This window comes from Suricata suricatta, chromosome 1 (assembly GCF_006229205.1).
Source record: "Suricata suricatta isolate VVHF042 chromosome 1, meerkat_22Aug2017_6uvM2_HiC, whole genome shotgun sequence".
Lineage (NCBI taxonomy): Eukaryota > Metazoa > Chordata > Mammalia > Carnivora > Herpestidae > Suricata > Suricata suricatta.
In genome coordinates this window covers 124,402,788-124,422,173 of record NC_043700.1, presented here as the reverse complement: position 1 = coordinate 124,422,173, position 19,386 = coordinate 124,402,788, and the positions used below count along the sequence as shown (strand labels likewise).

Sequence of the window (19,386 nt, the reverse complement as noted above, 5' to 3'; positions counted from 1 at the left end):
CATTAAGGATATTGGTCTGTAGTTCTCTTTTTTGGCTGGGTCTCTGTCTGGTTTGGGTATCAAGGTGATGCTGGCTTCGTAGAATGAGTTTGGAAGCTTTCCTTCTATTTCTATTTTTTGGAATAGTTTGAGAAGAATGGGTATGAGCTCTGCTTTAAATGTCTGGTAGAATTCCACTGGGAAGCCATCTGGCCCTGGACTCTTATTTGTTGTGGGATTTTTGATAACGGATTCGATTTCTTCACTGGTTATTGGTCTATTCATACTTTCTATCTCTTCCCATTTGAATTTTGGTAGTGCATGTGTATTTAGGAATTTGTCCATTTCTTCTGTGTTGTCCAGTTTGTTGGCATATAATTTTTCATAGTAATCTCTGGTGATTGCTTGTATTTCTAAGGGATTGGTTGTAATAGATCCATTTTCATTCATAACTTTGTCTATCTAGGTGCTCTCTTTTCTTTCTAAGGAACCTGGCTAGAGGTTTATCAATTTTGTTTATTTTTTCAATGAACCAACTCTTGGTTTCATTGATTTTTGCTCCACTGTTTTTTTGGATTCTATATTGTTTATTTCTGCCCTGATCTTTATTATTTCTTTTCTTCTGTTGGGTTTGGGGTGCTCTTTCTGCTCCTCTTCTAGTTCCATTAGGAGCTCTGTTAGATTTTGAATCTGTGCTTCTTCTAGTGTGTTGAAATTGGCATGGATTGCAATATACTTTCCCCTTAGGACTGCCTTTGCTACGTCCCAGAATTTTAGATTGTTTTATTTTTGTTTTCAATGTTTCCATATATTTTTTAATTTCTTCTCTAATTGCCTGATTAGCCCAATCATTCTTTAGTAGGATGGTTTTTAACCTCCACATTTTTGGAGGTTTTCCAGACTTTTTCCTGTGGTTAATTTCAAGTTTCATAGCATTGTGATCTGAAAGTGTGCATGGTATGATCTCTATTCGTTTATACTTATGGAGGGCTGCTTTATGCCCCAGTATGTGATCTATCTTGGAGAATGTGCCATGTACACATGAGAAGAAGGTGAATTTCCTAACTTCAGGATGCAGTGTTCTAAATATATCTACCAGTTCCATCTGTTCCAATGGGTCGTTCAGGTCCATTGCTTCTTTAGTGATTTTCTGTCTGGTTGATCTATCCATTGCTGTCAGTGGAGTATTAAAGTCCCTTGCAATCAGCACATTCTTATCAATAAGATTGTTTCTGTCTGTGATTGTTTTACGTATTTGGGCGCTCCGGAATTTGGTGCATAGATGTTTATAATTGTTAGCTCTTCCTGATGGAGAGACCCTGTAATTATTAAATAATGTCCCTCTTCATCTTTTGTTACTGCCTTTACTTTAAAGTCCAGATTGTCCGACATAAGTATGGCTACTCCGTCTTTCTTTTGGCATCCAGTCACATGGTAGATATTTCTCCATCCCCTTACTTTCAATCTGGAAGTGTCTTCAGGTCTAAGGTGAGTCTCTTGTAGACAGCAAATAGATGGATTTTGGTTTTTGATCCATTCTGCTACTCTGTTTCATTTGATTGGAGCATTCAGTCCATTTACATTCAGTGTTATTATTGAAAAATGTGGGTTTAGATCATTGTGTTCCCTGTAGAGTGCATGTTTGTAGTGATGTCTCTGGTACCTTATATTCCTTGCTACATTTCCCTCATAGAGTCCCTCTTAGGATTTCTTGCAGGGCTGGTTTGGTGGTGATGAATTCTCTCAACTTTTGTTTATTTGGGAAAACCTTTATCTCTCCTCCTATTTTGCATGACAGGCTTACTGGATAAAGGATTCTTGGTTGCATATTATCCCTGTTCATCACATTGAAGATTTCCTGCTTTTCCTTTCTGGCCTATCAAGTTTCAGTAGATAGGCCTGTAACCACTCTGATAGGTTTCCCTTTGAATGTTAAGGCCCTTTTATCCCTAGCCGCTTTCAGAATTCTCTTTTTATCTTTATATTTTGCCTGTTTCACTATGATATGCTGTGCTAAAGGTTGGATTACATTACGTCTTAGGGGAGTTTGGTATGTCTTGAATTTCAGTGTTTTCTTTTTCCATAGATTGGGGAAAATTTTGTGTATAATTTGGTCTAGCACCCCTTCAGGACCTTTTTCACTTCCTTTCTCTTCAGGAACTCCTATGATACGGATATTGTTTCGTCTGTTTGTATCACTCAGGTCTCTGATTCTCCTTTTGTGCTCCTGTATCAATTTCTCTCTCTTTTTCTTGGCTTCTTCTTTTGCTATAACTATGTCTTCTAATTCACCTATTCTCCTCTCTGCTTCTCCAATGCATGCATTGGCAGCCTCCATCTTATTATTCACCTCATTTATAGCCTTTTTTTTAACTCGTCAAAGCTATTTTGAAGGTTCCTAGTCATTGTATCAATATTTTCTCTGACAGCTTCTATGCTTTTTATCAAGCCCAGTGATTAATTTTATGATAATCGTTCTAAATTCTTGTTCAGTTATGTTGTTTAAATCTGTTTTGAGCAATTCTGTGGCTGTGACTTCTTCCTGGAGTTTCTTCAGGGGAGAGTTCTTTCGTTTTGTCATTTTGGCTCATTGTCTGTCTCTTGTCAGTTTTAAGAAGCTCGTTGTGCACTGTGCAACTGTTAGTATTGCTTTGTTAAAGGAGGTTTATTGACTGCCCAGGGCCTGTGGTTTCAGAAAATGTTTTTTTAATGGTGTCTCTTTGTTTCTCTTGTTGTGCCTTTGATTATTTTATTTCCCTACTCAGAGATATTTGGGACTCTCTGTCATGCATACTTTGGCTTGTTTCTTGGGGTAGCCCTGAAAAGGAAAACAGACAAACACACAGGGAACAGAAGCATGCAAACACACAGACAAATCAAACTAACAAATTAAAAGGGGGAAAGGAAGAAAGAGGAAAGAGAAGAAAAGAAGAAAAAATAAAAGGGTCAGAGATGACAAAGGACAATGGGTAGTCTAAAAGTGTATAACCAGTCAAGGGGATAGATAAGGATGAGATAAAGGAGAATGTATCTGGATGGCAAGAGAAAAAAAGAGGGAGAAAGGAAAAATCAAAATAAAGAGTAAAAATTAAAAGGAAATTAGAAAAGTAAAAAAGGTAATAACAAAAAAAAAAAAAGTACAAAAAAAGCAGCAGCTCCCCCTCATGGATAGGCAAGATTTGGTGTAGGTAGGTCTTGGGGTCTACTCTCAGAGGCCCCGCCTTGGTGGTTGCGGAGAGATGAATCGCAGCACCCCAAGCTCTGCTGGAACTAAGCACTGCAGGCCACTCTTATGAGTCCAATCTCCTTGTGCCGCAGCTGAGCCAAGCTGTATTTTCTAGGCCCACCTTGCTTCAAAATCCTAGTCCATGCACTTTTTTGCTACCAGAGATGAGATTACTTGCTTTGGTGGCTGGCTTCTTAGCCGGGAACTCATAGCGGGAGGGAGCACTTTCTCCTGGCAACAGCTGGGATTAGGACAGCCGCTGCCTGAGGCACAGTGCACTGCGGAAGTGAATGCGCGCTCCTGCAGCCGCAGCCCAAGTGTGAGCCCCCACCGCTGCCAACTCCCAGCTGGGATCGTGTAGGGGGAGGGAGCAGTTTCTCTTGGCACTGGCCAGGATTAGGACTGCTGCTGCGTAAGGTGTGGGTCGCTGCCAGAAATGAGGTGCGCGCTCCCGCAGCTGAAGCACCCACTTCTAGCTGCCAACTCCCTGCCAGGATCTAGTAGGGGTGGGGGCTATTTTTTCCCATGTTGGCACCCTGGATTCTGGATTTCGGATTTGCGTGGCCAATGTCGGAGGCGAAATGCACTGTGGAAATGAGGTGCGTGCTTCCACTCCCACAGCTGAAGCTGAAGTGCTTGCCTCTGCTGGTGCTGCCCTCTCGGCCGCAGACTCCCTGCTGGGATCACGCAGGTTGGGGGCTGTTTTTTCCCTTGTGCCTACCAGGTTTGGGATTTGTGCTACCCAGAGGTTATATACAGAGTGAGAGTATTTCTCTCCATGCTGGGTTAAACATTCTTTATCTCTTCTCTAGAGATAGCACTATCAGCGTATTCAGTTTCTCTTTCTCTTCCCTTTGTCTCTCAGTGGTTCCACGTGCTTTCCCAGTGTTGGGCTGGGGCTCCCACCTCCCCTGCCCTTCTCAGGCTGGCTCCTTTTCCAATCTCTCCAGTTCGCACTCACTCACTCAGGCCTCTTTGAGGTTGTCTTCTGCCTGGAGTCTGTATTTTTTCCTTCCACTCTTGCAGATGAGAGTAATGTCCTTCTCAGTTTGATAGATGGGGCGGACCAGACCAAGTTTACAGAGCTCCCTTCCTATCCACCATCTTGGCTCCTCCCATATCTTTTTTTTTTTTTTTTTGAGAGACAGAGAGAGACAGTGTGAGCAGAGGACCCTGGAGTCACTACAATCTAAGCCAGAGCTTACATTTGGATGATCATTCTGAGGACTGTACTCTTCCTAGTTCTGGGTTGCCAAATAAGTCTATAGATTAAATAAATATATAAACAAATACACTATAAAAACTGCTAAGAATTTCTGAGGGCTTTAAAAGTGGGAGTGTTCTTTGTTCTTATTAACAGAAGAAATATGTGTGATATCAGTGGGGATTAACAGATTAATAGGAGAGTTAAAAACAAAGTCCCTAAATTGCAATAATAAAGATCATGTTTCATGTATCAACAATGAAAGACCTTTAAGGAATAACAGGGAAAACAAAACAGGAAGTTTTACAAAAATTCTTATGGCCAGTGCTACAGCAGCCACCAAGGAGACTAGTTTATTTCTAGTCTACTTAATTCCTAGAAAACAAATGTAGTCAAGGTTACATTTTTCTGTCACCGACATACCGAGCTTGAATTTTTCCATTTATTAGCCATGATTTTAACTATCACATGAAAAAATTATGCACTATATTACACTCCCCTTTCTGCTAATTAATGTTTCAGATTAGAATTTTTTTCTTTCATAGTTTTTTGTCAAGCTGGTTTCCATATAACACCCAGTGCTCATCCCAACAAGTGCCCTCCTCCATGCCCATCACCTCCCTTTCCCTCTCCCCCACTCTCAGATTGGAATTTTTTTTAAATTTCTGTCCTTGATGGAATGTATTAAATAAGCAAACACCCCAACAAGGAAAACAAGTACTACAATGTAAAAATATTAAGAAAAGAAAACCCTCTCACATGCATAGATGAAAGATTGCACACAAAGAACTCACATCTTTTCAAGCTTCAATAGTAAATATTCTGCTACTATATATTAAATACTGCATGGTTTGCCCAAGCTAAGATGAAACCACATGAATCAATTAGCATTTTGCATTTTCTTTCATTATCTACTCAAAGTCATGCCTACTGCACCTCTAAACATTTCATTAAATCCAATGATACAGCAAACACTCCCAAAATAAACTTAGATTGTAATGCAGTTTCACTTAACAGTATATAAAATGCTGTGTTGTGACAGGTATCAACTATCCATTAGGTACTGAATCAATTCTTCTTAAGCACTACTAACTGCTTGCTTTTCTTGAAGCTAGATCATTCTGAATATTTCCTGTTAGACCTATGAGTGCAAACATATGGTATCTGTCCTTCTCTGCCTGGCTTACTTCGCTCAGCATGACACCCTCAAGGTCCATCCACTTTCCTACAAATGGCCATATGTCATTCCCTCTCATTGCCAAGTAAGCCTAAATGTCCATCACCTGATCAGATTGGAATTTTTAAATGTGCTTTTCAGTGAAAGTAAAACTTATTTCCAGAATTTTAAAGGCAGTTGTTTCAAATATTACAAATTATGGTTTCATGAAAAGGCATATTTGCCTTCTCCAAAATTAGGATGAAAAACACGGCTAAAATGCCCAATACCAACATAGAACTTCTCCAACATAAATTGGTTGACTTTTTAGTCTGAAATATGACTCTACACCCCAAGTAATTTCAGGCAATAATAAGGAAAAAAAGTGGTATGTGATAATATTAACAGCAAAACTCCATTAACTTACTGAAAGAAATTTGGCCCAAATACAGTGGCGAGATTGTGAACATTCATGCGATTCTGCACATGGTGCTTGGCTACTTCTGTCAAGAACTGGCAAAGGTACTTGAGGAGGCAGTAGTGGGTGTCTGGCAGCTCTTTTATTAAGTCTCTTAGGCTACTCTCCTGAGCATCATTTCTGTCATCTGGAAAAAAAAGAATTAAAAGAAAGCCTCTCAGGCATATTTCATAATGACAAGAAAAGCACAGAAACATAATAAAGTCTAACATTTTATTCAGGAAAAAGTTCCTCAAGACTTAAATATTAAAGCCTTCAAAAAAGGGGGAACATTTTTGCCTTTTCTTTGATTGCTGACTATGTAACTTTCTTTGATGTTAGAGATTTACTAACTTATTCAAGACACTCTAAAAATCATAAGCTCTACTTAATACATTAAATGGGTTCATATTTCACTTCTGTGTGTTTCTTACCCAAAATTAAGATAAAGACTGGCTTTTTATCCGTAATGGAACCTTCCATTTGATTACGGTCTTCAAGTTTGTTAAAAACAATGTTTTAGTCGAGTAAGATTTATTTATTTTTTTGGAAATTTTATTTTACTTTATTTTTACTTTATAAAGTTTCATATCTTTTTTAACATATGCCATTATTTTCCATCCTTTACAATACAGTAGTTACAATGACACTCCAAACAGAAAAGCAAAGTAAAAAATCAAAACCCCAACTTCTGTTTCATGTAATTAGACTTATACAGAAATTAGAAGGTTAAGTAACAACTAGTTAATCACCTAATTTCACAGCTATCTGAAGTGGCGATCATTATATAGCAGCTTATCTATGATACATTCAAGATAAATGATACAATTTATTACTTGTTCATAAGCTACAACACAGCCTGCTTAATACCTTTCTTTAATTCCACCTCTATACTACAATATGCTTGAGGTCCATGCAAAAAAGTAGCTACCTTTTATGTAGGAAATGGATGATTAAGTCTTTGGTGTTGTAAAAGCAACTTCATTTAAACATAACCACCCCCACCACCAAAAAAAGAAGAGGAAAAAAAAGTAAAGAAAATAATAAGGGAAAAACCCAAGATACACTTCCTATGGGGAAAAAAAAACAGCATGTAATTTCTGTCCTTGACGGAATGTAAGTTTATTTTGGGAGTGTTTGCTGTATCATTGGATTTAATGAAATGTTTAGAGGTGCAGTAGGCATGACTTTGAGTAGATAATGAAAGAAAATGCAAAATGCTAATTGATTCATGATGTGGTTTCATCTTAGCTTGGGCAAACCATGCAGTATTTAATACATAGTAGCAGAATATTTACTACTGAAGCTTGAAAAGATGTGAGTTCTTTGTGTGCAATCTTTCATTTATGCATGTGAGAGGGATTTCTTTTTTTAATATTTTTACATTGTAGTAGTCGAGTAAGATTTAATACAGGAGACATTTCTAGGTCACCATGAACAAACTAAACTTAGTGATCAGGAATCTAGATATAGAAAACTGAAGAAAACAACTCTTTTAATGATCTATAATTCTACTTAAGTATGTACTGTATGTATGTGTGTATGTGTGTATGTATGTAATTAGTTTTGAGAGAGCAAGAGAGCAAGCGTGGGGGAGGGGCAGAGGAAGAAGGAGAGAGAGAATCTCAAACAGGCTCCATGCTCGGAATGGAATCCAACACGGGGGCTCTGTCCCACGACCCTGGGATTATGACCAGAGCCAAAATCAAGACATTCAATTGACTGAGCCACCAGGTGTCCCAGAGAAAACTGAAGGGATCTTTCAATTTCTATATAGCTTTTTATGTCTCCCGTGTCACAGAGTTTAGAATTTGATATGTGCTTTTTATACAAAAGCCTACTAACCTGTATAAAGGCAAAGATATCTTAAAGTGAGCCAAAATTCAGACAGACATATGAAAAGTTTCCCTCAATTTTATAATTTGTCAGTAGTAAATACAGGGAAACTGTTATCTTAAAAATTTTTTATATACTAGTCTCTTTCAGAGGCAAATATAAATCTTCTAGAGCAAATACTTTAGGGGAATAGTCATAATTCATCCTTTGAGGCACATGTCTAAGACAATGAAAACTCAATTCAGTTATAACCAATATACATTGGATTCCTTAATTTAGATAGGTCAGCTGCTTATAGCCAGTCAAGCGAATAAGAAATAGCAAAGGGAGGCAAAAAGGAGGAGGATCAGTCAGCGTTACAAAATGTATACATATCATGATGCCACAGTAGGAAGTGAAAACCCAGAGAACATGCAGAAAGTCACAGAAAGTGATGCTGAGTGGCTGTGGTGCTAGGATTAGGAAGGTAGATTCAGGGGTCACTTCCTGGATTAGAATCCTCATTCTGGCACTTACTACCTGTGTGACCTTAGGCCCTATACTAAACAACTCATTTATAAGTGGGACTATTAACTACCCCATTAGGTTGTGATGAGGATTAAATGAGTTTAAGGTTGCAAAATACTTAAGTTTTTTCAAGTTTTTATTTAAATTATAGTTAGTTAACAGCTGCAAAGTACTTAAAACATAGAGGCTGACACACACCAAGTGCTGTATAACTACTTATTAAACAGAGTAACTTCTTTTACTTTATTTACCTTCATTAATTCAGTTTTATGAGAACTGAGGCTTTAATGAAATGTCTTCTAATATAATGAGCCCATTTCACCTATATGAATGTTAGAATAAGGGATGCTGCCAAAAATAGCAGTGCCAAAAATGTACAGACTTCCTTCTTTGTTAAAATCGTTTTGGAGAACATTCCATTTATGATTGGAATAATTATTTCTCAGTGACCACAAATGATGTGGTACAATAAGGCATACAATGTTTGATATTAGAAATTTTTCATATTTAAAAAAAGATCATATTCAAATACTTTGATAATCCATAAAAACATGTGGTATGCTGCTTATGATAGTATTATTTTCCAGTATATTATGATCTTGACTATGTAAGAAATGGAAATAATTAAGTTTGGAGTGATTAAAAACTAATTGAAAACTACCCATTTCTTATACCTTTGTGTTATAAAAGTAAACATGAACTACAATAAATGAATTCAATTTTGCCTTTTTTATTTTCTTACAGTGACAAATCCAGAGTGAACCTGGATGTCTGCATGGGTGTGTACTGTCTGCTTAAAACTGTGGTTTAATTCCAGTATTTAGGAATACAAGCAACAGCATTCCAACAGCCTTGACAATGGGCCATTAGCCTTCTGGCTCTGAAATGAAACTTCAGATCCTAAGGCAGACAATGTGTGAAGACACCAGATTAAATAAAACAAATACTGAAAACAGTTATGAGTTTATGACAAAAACATCTTTCAAAGAGAAGGAACTCTTTCATCATTTACTTCCAAGTTTTGAAATACGATAGATAGATTTCCCTGAAATAAAACCAACAAGTAATGGGAACGGAGACAAATATATTCAGAGAATCTCAAAGTTAACAAAACAGCATAATTCCTTTACGGCATGAATGGAAGAATTACTAATCTGTTCTAAAAAGAGAGAAAGCAGTTGAGATAGTATCTTATATGTATCCTACCCCAAAGCATTTCTGTTTCCTATGATTCATTGATTCACTTACTGGGCGAGTATGTGTCATCTACTTCACAGGCTTGAATGGCAACACACTGAATTTGAACTCTGAATCCTCATAACTTACTTCCTGACTCTGTTCAGACATACTAACATTGCTGTAAAGACCTTGATTTATGAGCATAACATTTGTCATCATTTTTCATACTATGCATGTGCTAACGTACTGAAAATCTGTAGTTTGCACTGTTTCTAGAAATGTGGTAAATATCACTGCTATGGCCAGCCTGCAGTAATCTTACAGACACAATTTCTTATATGTGAGAATAATCGTTCAACACCTTCAGGGGAGGCTTGTAGAAGTATGCCTGCCATTGGCAGGATTGGTGCAAATGTGCCTTTTGACGCCCGAGAGAAAAAGTTCATCATAATTACTTTATTATTGCTTGCATTATTCTTTGATATGCCGATACCTAAATATAATAAACATTGCCTTGCCATTCATGTTCTTGCACTGATATTGGTAATTACAATGGCTTCCTCAAAGTCTCACATTATAAAAAGTTGGCAGTGTCTCTATTTCTGTGCACATTTATTCATAATATATACTGAGTGCATTATGTGTGATATTTATCACATGCTTTGTGCATCTGGCATTTTCTAATGCTAGGCATACAGTACCAAAAACAAACTTCATGATTTTATGAAAGTTATCTTTTTTATTTTTTAATAGTTTATTGTCAAATTGGTTTCCATATAACACCCAGTGCTCTTCCCCACAAGTGCTCTCCTCCATTCCCACACCACCCTGCCCCCCACCCCCTACCCCTTCAGCCCTCAGTTCGTTTTCAGTATTCAATAGTCTCTCATAATTTGCGTCCCTCTCTCCCCTCAACTCTCTTTCCCTCTTCCCCTCTCCCTGGTCCTCCATTAGGTTTCTCCTATTCTCCTGTTAGACCTGTGAGTGCAAACATATGGTACCTGTCCTTCTCTGCCTGACTTATTTCACGCAGCATGACACCCTCGAGGTCCATCCACTTTGCTACAAATGGCCAGATTTCATTCTTTCTCATTGCCATGTAGTACTCCACTGTGTGTGTACACACACACACACACACACACACACACACACACACACACACACTGAAAGTTATATTCTAAGGGCAGCTTAGTTGTATCTATGTGAGTGGTAACATAAGTGCTCTGAAGAAATATAAAGCCAAATAAAGGAGAATAAAGTGGAGTGACACAGGGAGGGAATGCTATTTCATTCAGCATGATCAGGAAAGGCCACTCTGATATGGTGATGACTGAGTGGAGAGCTGACGGAAAGGGGGAAGTGCATGTTAAGCAGTAGTAAAGGCAAGGGCGAAGGCCAAGTGTTGGGAGGGTGGCAGGAAATGGAATCAGGAGACAGTGCAGAGGTGGGGGTGGGGGGAGGGGGAGACAGAGCCAGGGAAGATCATTAAAGACTTATTATAAACCACGTTCCCCCTCACCCCTGAGTGACAGTTTTGAGCTGTGAGGAGACTGCACTCAGGAGCATCCTGGTTGCTGTGCTGAGTCTGGATTGCAGTGGGGGTGGGGTCGGGGGGGGGGGGGGGGGGGGGGGGGGGGGGGGGGGGGGGGGGGGGGGGGGGGGGGGGGGGGGGGGGGGGGGGGGGGGGGGGGGGGGGGGGAAGCAGGCAGCTGAGCTGGGAGGCTTCACAATCCCTGAGAGAGACACTGATTGGCCCGGAGCTGGTTGATAGCAGTGGGACGGCAAGACATGGGCAGATACTGGATATAGTTTGTATCTTGTTTGTTCTATAAATAAAAATTGTTTGTTTTATATGTGAAAAATACATGCACGGAATACACATTCAATTATTCAACAAATATTTACTGAATGGCTATTCTGTGCCTAGCACAATTCTAAGCATTTGGGAAACGTCAGAAAACACAACAGACACCCCTGCCCTCAGGGAATGTAGAGTCTAGTAGGTGCAACATTAAACAGTAATACAGTAACAGGGCTAGAGGCTCCGGGTGATGAAGGTGATTATATATACGTGTGCTTTGCCATCAAGGCCTCATTGAGAAAATATTTGACATTTATTGTTATTTAACATAAAAAATTCCCAAACCAGCAAATGTAAGCTCATTCAGAGTTGGAGGCTGAGGATTAAACACCTTTTTTTTCTTTTTCTTTTTTCTTTTTTTTTAAATAGTTTATTGTCAAATTGGTTTCCATATAACACCCAGTGCTTCTCCCCACAAGTGCCCCCCACCATGACCATCTTTTAAATTCCCTCAATGTTTTGCATATAAAAAGTATTAAACAGTTTTAACAGAATGATGCTTTTAAGATACATAGAGAGTAAGACAAACTAGTATAGACAAGAGACATCTATATTCCAAATGTATGTTGAAGAAATGTGGAATAATTTAGTCCACTTATACAACTAGCTTGACTGAAGTGTTGAGTAGGAAGGGGATCAGAGAGGATGCAAATGATAACAGAAAGTGTCATTTGATGGTCAAAGGGGAAAGGACACTCAGCAATGAAGTGCCACACAAGGGTCTCAGAAGGAGAAGAGAAACGCACCTCTGCGGTTGTATTGAAATATTTTAACTCTTTAAATTTGTAATTATCTCTAGAATTCAATTGGAATAAAAATTAGAATATGCTATAATTCACGAACTGAAGATTTAAGAAAACTTTGCAGAGGGAATAATGGTTAATAATTGAAATAGTCATCATTTTCCTTAACACTAATCTTTTCCTAGAACAAGAACTTTCTGCATTAATGAAAAGAACTACTTCAAATTATACACATTTTCCTGAAAGTCTTCATTTGCTGTTGGCTAAATTGGAACCATTTCTCAAGCTAGAAAACTGCACGATGAGCACAGTATACATAGTTATATAGAGAAAACTACTCAGCACTTAAAGATTGTACCACAGAAACTTCTGTTCCAGATTAATGTAGCAAACATTGAACCACATGACGAGCATTTGTTCTCATTTTAAAAAGATTATGATCATAATTGCCAGCACTGAACCTATACCACGCAATGGCACTTAACTATAATCTGGACATTCATCCTGGTGCTTGTCACGTACTTTGACTTTTCAATGACCATGAAGTTACACTGTCCTTACAGGCTTAGCCTCAAGGAGAAAAACAAAAAACAAAGGAGCAAAATCTAATCTCTACCATGATATATCTCAGAGCCATGAGAAGGTCAGTCATTAAAAGAACCAAAATATTTAGCTTCATGGCGCCAGATTTATCGAAGTAGCTTTTTATTTCCTCATTAAGCCTCACAAAGGATTTATGAAAATTTGCTAATCTGTTAGACAGAACAATAATAAGCTGTTGCTGATTCTGAAGACAAGGAAAGGTCACAAGCCTGAGCATGTGGAAGCCAAGAAGCAGCCAGCAAGAAAACAGGGATCTTGGCCTTACAACTACATGGCATGGAAAAGGGTCAAGGACCCAAATGAGCCTGGAAGCAGCTTCTCCCCTGGCACCTTATCCCCCTTCGGCTAAGAACCCAGGCTGACTGCCATTTTGGTTTGGCCTTGTGAACTTGGGGCAGAGACACCAGCTAGCCCACAGACTTCTCACCCATTCAACAGTGAGGTAATTTGTGTGGTTTTAAGCCACTAGGTTTATAGAAATCTGTATGATGAGCCTAATATGTCTTCAGTTAGAGAAAACTAGGCTGAAACAGAGAGATTAACTTGTCCATGTTCACACAGCACCAAGTAGCCAAGCTGTAAATTAGATACGGCAGTGGGACTCCAGAGCACACGATCCGATCAGGGTGCTCTACCAAAGTTAGATGTAGTTATTATCATTGTTACAGAGCAACTACCACACTGTCTCATACTTGTCAATGTTTAACAAATGTTTCCTGAATCAACAAATGAACAAGCAAAATTGCTGAGTAGTTGGGGTGGGAATCTTAATTCATTTATAATACACTATAGCTTCTTGGTCCTGAGGCATATCGGGGAGAACATTTTAATAAGAGCCTACATGAGTGTCTGGGCACAAAATGCTTTGTGGAATATATGAGAACAAAATAGGAATTATGTTTCTTTCTAGATAAGTATCTGCAAACAATGGGAAAAAGTATCATAAAATGCCAGCTACACTGCATTAGACTGGGTTTTAACCCTGCATTTCAACCCTAGGAACGGAATCACTTCTTTAGTGGGGCGAGAAGCTTATCTAAACAACATAATTATATTTTCTGGTTACTGGAATTGGTAGATTTCCATATAAAAGGAAAGGTTATATATTTTTTTTTACAGCTCTCTTACAACCCTTGCCCATGACAAAGTTCTTAAGGCCTCACACAAATTTCTGAAAGGGCAGGATGATAAAGTGACTAATAAAACTTAATCAATTATAGTCTGTTCTTAGATATTAGTGAACCTGCAAATCTTATTCTGATTAGATTCTATAAGATGCACAGGTGTGTTTATTACCAAATTGGCCAATATCTACACTGATACTCCCAGAACGAATCTGCATGGAAAGGCAAAGGCCTGTGGGATAAAAAAAGAATTTGATGATACGTTACTTTTCAGTCCCATGACAGAATACTCCTAATGATAACCTAAACAGTATATCAGCAAGTCTATTCCTTGGGCACTTACTGAGTGCTTGCTAACGGGGACAGGCTGGCATAGATAAAAAGATAAGAAACACATGAAATAGTCCATCTAACATCAAAACAGGGAGCTCACATCTAGGCTAGATGTTATACACAAGCATTTAACAGCTAAAGAAACTGTATGTGGAAATGCTGGTAAACAGGAGAATGGAAAAAAGCAATTGCAGCACTTAGGAAGGGGAACCTCCTACAACATAATATGCGAATCTCGAACAATACTGGCAATATCCCAGCTAACAAAGCTTGGCTCTTTCCATAAATCTAGTGTTATATTAAATGGGCAAAGTACAGTAAGTGTTTAATTTCAGTGGAAATTATTTTACCACCAGTTCCTACCCTCAAAAACCTTAGTGATTCAATGCTCAGCTGTAACTGGACTTACTTGGTATCATAGGAGATAAATCAGCAAACCCAGTTTTTAAGCCTATTTTGGATGTTGCTTCCTTCTCTCCTAAGTCTTCAAATTATTTGTGGAATCAGTGTAAAGGTTGATTATTTCTACGGGTTTATCAAAATACTGTATTCAGAATACAGCTTGACAGAGTTAGGGTTGAGCTAGAGGTGAATAGCAGGCCAATCATTTGTCATCCCCCAAATTGATATTCTTTAAACTTTCATTATATTTTTAGATGAATTGATTTCCTACTAATACAAATTATATAAATATATATATACACACACACATATATATATGTGTGTGTGTCTGTGTGTGTGTCTGTGTGTCTATATATACATGCATGTCTGTTCTATTCCTCTTCTAGCTCTAGTAAGATCTCCTCTTCACATAAAAACATTAGTGAAAAATGAAGAATTTATTGGAGATTTCATCAAATCACAATTCATTCTAAAAATCTCCAACAGACATTATCTTGTCCCTTAAGCAGCTGGTCTCATCTGTTTTTCCTCTTCAAGCTCATAATTTATCGGCTATTAAAATTCTAATGCCTCTACTACAAGGATAACTAAAAAACACAGACAATAATAGGTGTTGGCAAGGATAATGAAAAACCAAACCTTCATTTATTGCTATCTGATAAGAACATAAAATAGAAATTAAAAAAATAAAAGTCAATCAGAAAATAGCAACATTCCCTCCTGTCCTGAGCCAGCACATCCTGGGAGTGAGAAGTGGTCGCCTGCAAGACAGATAGTTCCTGCTGGAAGAGAAAACTCTGTCCTCACTGACACCCCAGAAGCCCTATTAATCTACACACTAGAGACCTGACCTTCTACTCTTGGGGGCAGGTGGGGTATGGTTGCTGTTTTTTGCTTTCTTTTCACCTATAACAGTGAGTTAGGAAGAGGAAAAACCTGTAAAACAACAACAACAACAACATAAAACCGTACAAGTATTTTGGAAAATCATTCCTTAAAATGTTAAACAATGTCACCCTGTGGCCCAGAATTCCATTCCTAGGAGACACCTAAGAGAAATGAAAACACATGTCCCTACAAAAACTTGTACATTAATGTTCATAACAGTATTATTCGGCCAAAAGGTGTAAATAACCCAAATGGCCATCAATGAATAAATGTGATATATTTATACAACAGAATATTAACCAGCCATAAAAAGGAATAAAGTACTGATGTTCCAACATGGATGAACCCTGTAACATGCTAAGTGAAGAAAGTCTGTCACAAAAGACCACATATTGTGTGACTCCATTTACATGAAATGACCATAAACCTAGGCAAATTTATGTAGCCAGAAAGATCAGTGCATGCTGAGGGCTGGGAGAAGTGGAAGAGGTAGAGAGGAAGGAAGGTGAGTGCCTGCTAATGCGTTTAGTTTCTTCCTTTTTTTTTTTTTGGAGTGATAAAAATGCTTCAGAACTAGATAATGGTGATGGTTGTATTCTGAATATACTAAAAACCACTGTATACCTCATTTATTATTTATTTTAATTTACTGTCAAGTTAGCTAACATACAGTGTATACAGAGTAGCCTTGGCTTTGGGAAGAGATTCCTGTGATTTATTAATTATATACCACACCCAGCGCTCACCCCGGCAAGAGCCTTCCTCAATGCCTGTCACCCATTCTCCCTGCCCCCTACCCCCATCAAACCTCAGTGTGTTCTCTGTATTCACTGTATACTTTAAAAGGGGCAATTTTAAGGTGTATAATTGGCATCTCAAATTTGTTCTAAGGAAAATTCTGTTGGCTTTAAAATCAAGTATAACCTAGGGCTCCTGGGTGGCTTATTCAGTTAAGCGTCTGACCTTGGCTCAGGTCGCAGTTCCTGAGTTTGACCCCCCATTGGGCTGCCTGATCAGAGACTGGGGCCTGCAGCAGATTCTGTGTCTCCTTCTCTCACTGCCCCTCCCCCTCTTGTGCTCCAGCATGCTTGCTTGTGCACATGCTTGCTTGTGCACACGCTTGCTCGCTCTCTGTGTCTCTCAAAAATAAACATTAAAAAATATTAAAAGGATCGCCTGGGGGCTCAGTCAGTTAAGCATTTGGCTTCTGCTCAGGGCATCATCCCAGGGTTCTTGAGTTCTTGCCCCTCGCTGGGCTTTGTGCTGACAGCTCAGAGCCTGGAGCCTGCTTCAGATTCTGTGTCTCCCCTTCTCTCTCTGCCCCTCCCCTGCTCACACTCTGCTCCTCTCTTTCTCTCAAAAATAAACATTTAAAAATTTAAAAAATTTTAATTAAAAAATAAAATCAAGTATAAGAAAACGAGTCAGTGGAGAACTTTTATCTACTTTTCCTAATACCTTACTAAAATGACAACGAAACAGATATAAGAAATATAAGCCATCAAGATAAAGAACAGCTGACAACAGTGGATTAAAGATCTCTACAAATTTACATACACGAGTACACACACACACACACACACACACACACACACACACACACACGACCAGTTGTTCTAATGCATATTAACTGCTCAGTCATGAGCTCTCTATCCAAGTTTGCATAATCCCACTCACTACTTAATGCTATCTCGTACAGTTAAAAAGGAAAATACAGATGTATATGCGTATTTAGCAAACAAAGTATCATCTGGTTGTCAAGCTCTACCATCTCAGAGGTCATGGGATGTTATAAACACAAATAAGGTTTTCCTGTCACGTGGATCTAGGAGGGAAGTAGAACCACCGGAATGTCCTCAAAGTGTGTAGACTCAGGTTTGGAAACCTGGGTTTCCTGGCATCAAATTTCCAATTTAGTCTAGTGGAGGTTTTGCATAAACTGGATTGACTGGCTCCTTGGGCAAGTATGCAAGTGACAACCTTTAACTCTTCTCTGGGTTTAGGTCTGCCAAGAAAAACTCAATAGTTTATATATTTGGCATTGCTTATAGGAAACCTAAAAGGCACATAATGAAAATAGAAAGGGCTTAAATATGGAGTTTTAGTATAATGATTCTGTTTTTCAGAGAAACAAATTTGAGAGTTGAAAAATTTCAAAAGAAGACAAACTTCTCAGTAAGAAGGAATTAACCCATATGTCATATGCTTCTTATGGAGCTCATACCATCCAAGAAGAGATTACTTAAATAACTAGAATCGTAACTAGCCAACATTTGCATGGTACTTTAAAATTTGCAAGGCGGGGCACCTGAGTGGCTCAGTCTGTCAATCATCTGACTTTCGTTCAGGTCATGATCTCATGGTTCATGAGCTTGAGCTCTGTCATTGGGCTTCCTGCTGTCAGCACAGAGCCTGCTTTGGATCCTCTGCCCCCCTTCCTCTCTGCCCCTCTCCTACTTGTGCTCTCTCTCTCTCTGAAAATAAGTAAACTCAAAAAAAATTTTTTTTAATTGCAAAGCAAAACCACTCAGCCAACTCCAACAATACAAATGGCATTATGATACACAGTATGTATGAAAGACAGGCTTTTACCTCAAACTTACCCTGGTGAATTCCTCATGTGGTGAAGAAAAACCTAACTCAATCTTAAGCACAACTCAGTTTATTAAATTATATTTCTCTACAATTAGGCATTATACTGATTAAAATGGTCCTATTATTAGGATGGTCTTAAAAAAAAAAGTTGCTGATTAAATTATCAAATTCTCATAAGCTAAAACTCACAGACTCTTAACTCTCACATATTGTTTGCACAGCTGCTACTATAAAATTCTGTTCCATTTAAAATCAAGTACAGAGGGAGAAAAAGAAAAGGGAGAGAAGGATTCTTCTCCTTTTAAGAGAAGGATTGATCACTTGTACTTATCTAATTAAATCTGCTTCCCAAGAATCCACTAAAAAGATGTTTAAAAAGCCCAAGCACAAAAAAAGGGCAACAAGAGAACAGCAAAGGAGAGGTAGATGAGATCTCAAAGACATTTGGAAGTGAGTACAAGGGACTGAAAAACCCAGTCTAAGGCCTGTCCAGCTCAGAGGAGCCCTCCACCACCCTATACATCCAGGCAAACATGCAGTTGGGCAGGAGGGCTGAGGCTTAGTCTAGGGATACACTCAGTAGATTCTTGCACTCTGGAGATAGTGAAGAACTAGAGCAAGGAGCATAAGTGAAAATGTGAGGACCAGTGAAAATCTGCTTAGAAAGAGTGGGTTCAGTAGTACACTTCCTACTTCCATGCTCTTAAGGAACAAGATGGCTGAAAAGAAAACTATGTCCACAAATGGACATTTGTGGGTCCCCCAATCAAATAGGCTACATTTTGCTCTATCTATACCCACTATCTAATCCTTCTAAAGCAAAGTATATTGGTAGACAGCCCACTGTCCCCATATACAAATGTTTCTCTTAAATCCTAATAGCAAAGATCACCCATGTTTACATAAAGAAATACAAGAAATACCACACAGAAATATAAGGAAACTAAAAAATAACTTGCTAGTATCCTCAGAAAGAAGAGATTAAGAATAGGACACTATATAAAAAGTTAAAAAAAGAGAATGCTTTGAAAAAAATAGCACTAATATTTTGGATATTAACCACATAAAAACTAAAATTTTAAAAACAAGGTTGGACAAAGCAAAAGACTACAGTTGTTGGAGAGGGTGTGGAGAGATGGGCACCCTCATACACTGTTGGTGGCAATGTAAACTGGTGCAGCCGCTCTGGAAAACAGTGTGGAGGTTCCTCAAAAAACTATCCATAGAACTCCCTTATGACCCAGCAATAGCATTGCTGGGGATTTACCCAAGAGAGACAGAAATGCTGATGCA

The 19,386-nt window shown here is 38.5% G+C and overlaps 1 protein-coding gene across 1 annotated transcript in view; it reads right to left on the bottom strand.

The window, feature by feature from the left end:
• The window catches only part of FAM13A (family with sequence similarity 13 member A), a 313,453-nt gene that overhangs the window by 250,902 nt on the left and 43,165 nt on the right, over window positions 1-19,386 (bottom strand). Inside the window, exon 4 of the mRNA XM_029943172.1 lies at window positions 5,993-6,170. Coding sequence (XP_029799032.1) covers window positions 5,993-6,170 — 178 coding nt within the window. The remainder of the gene's footprint in view (window positions 1-5,992; window positions 6,171-19,386) is intronic.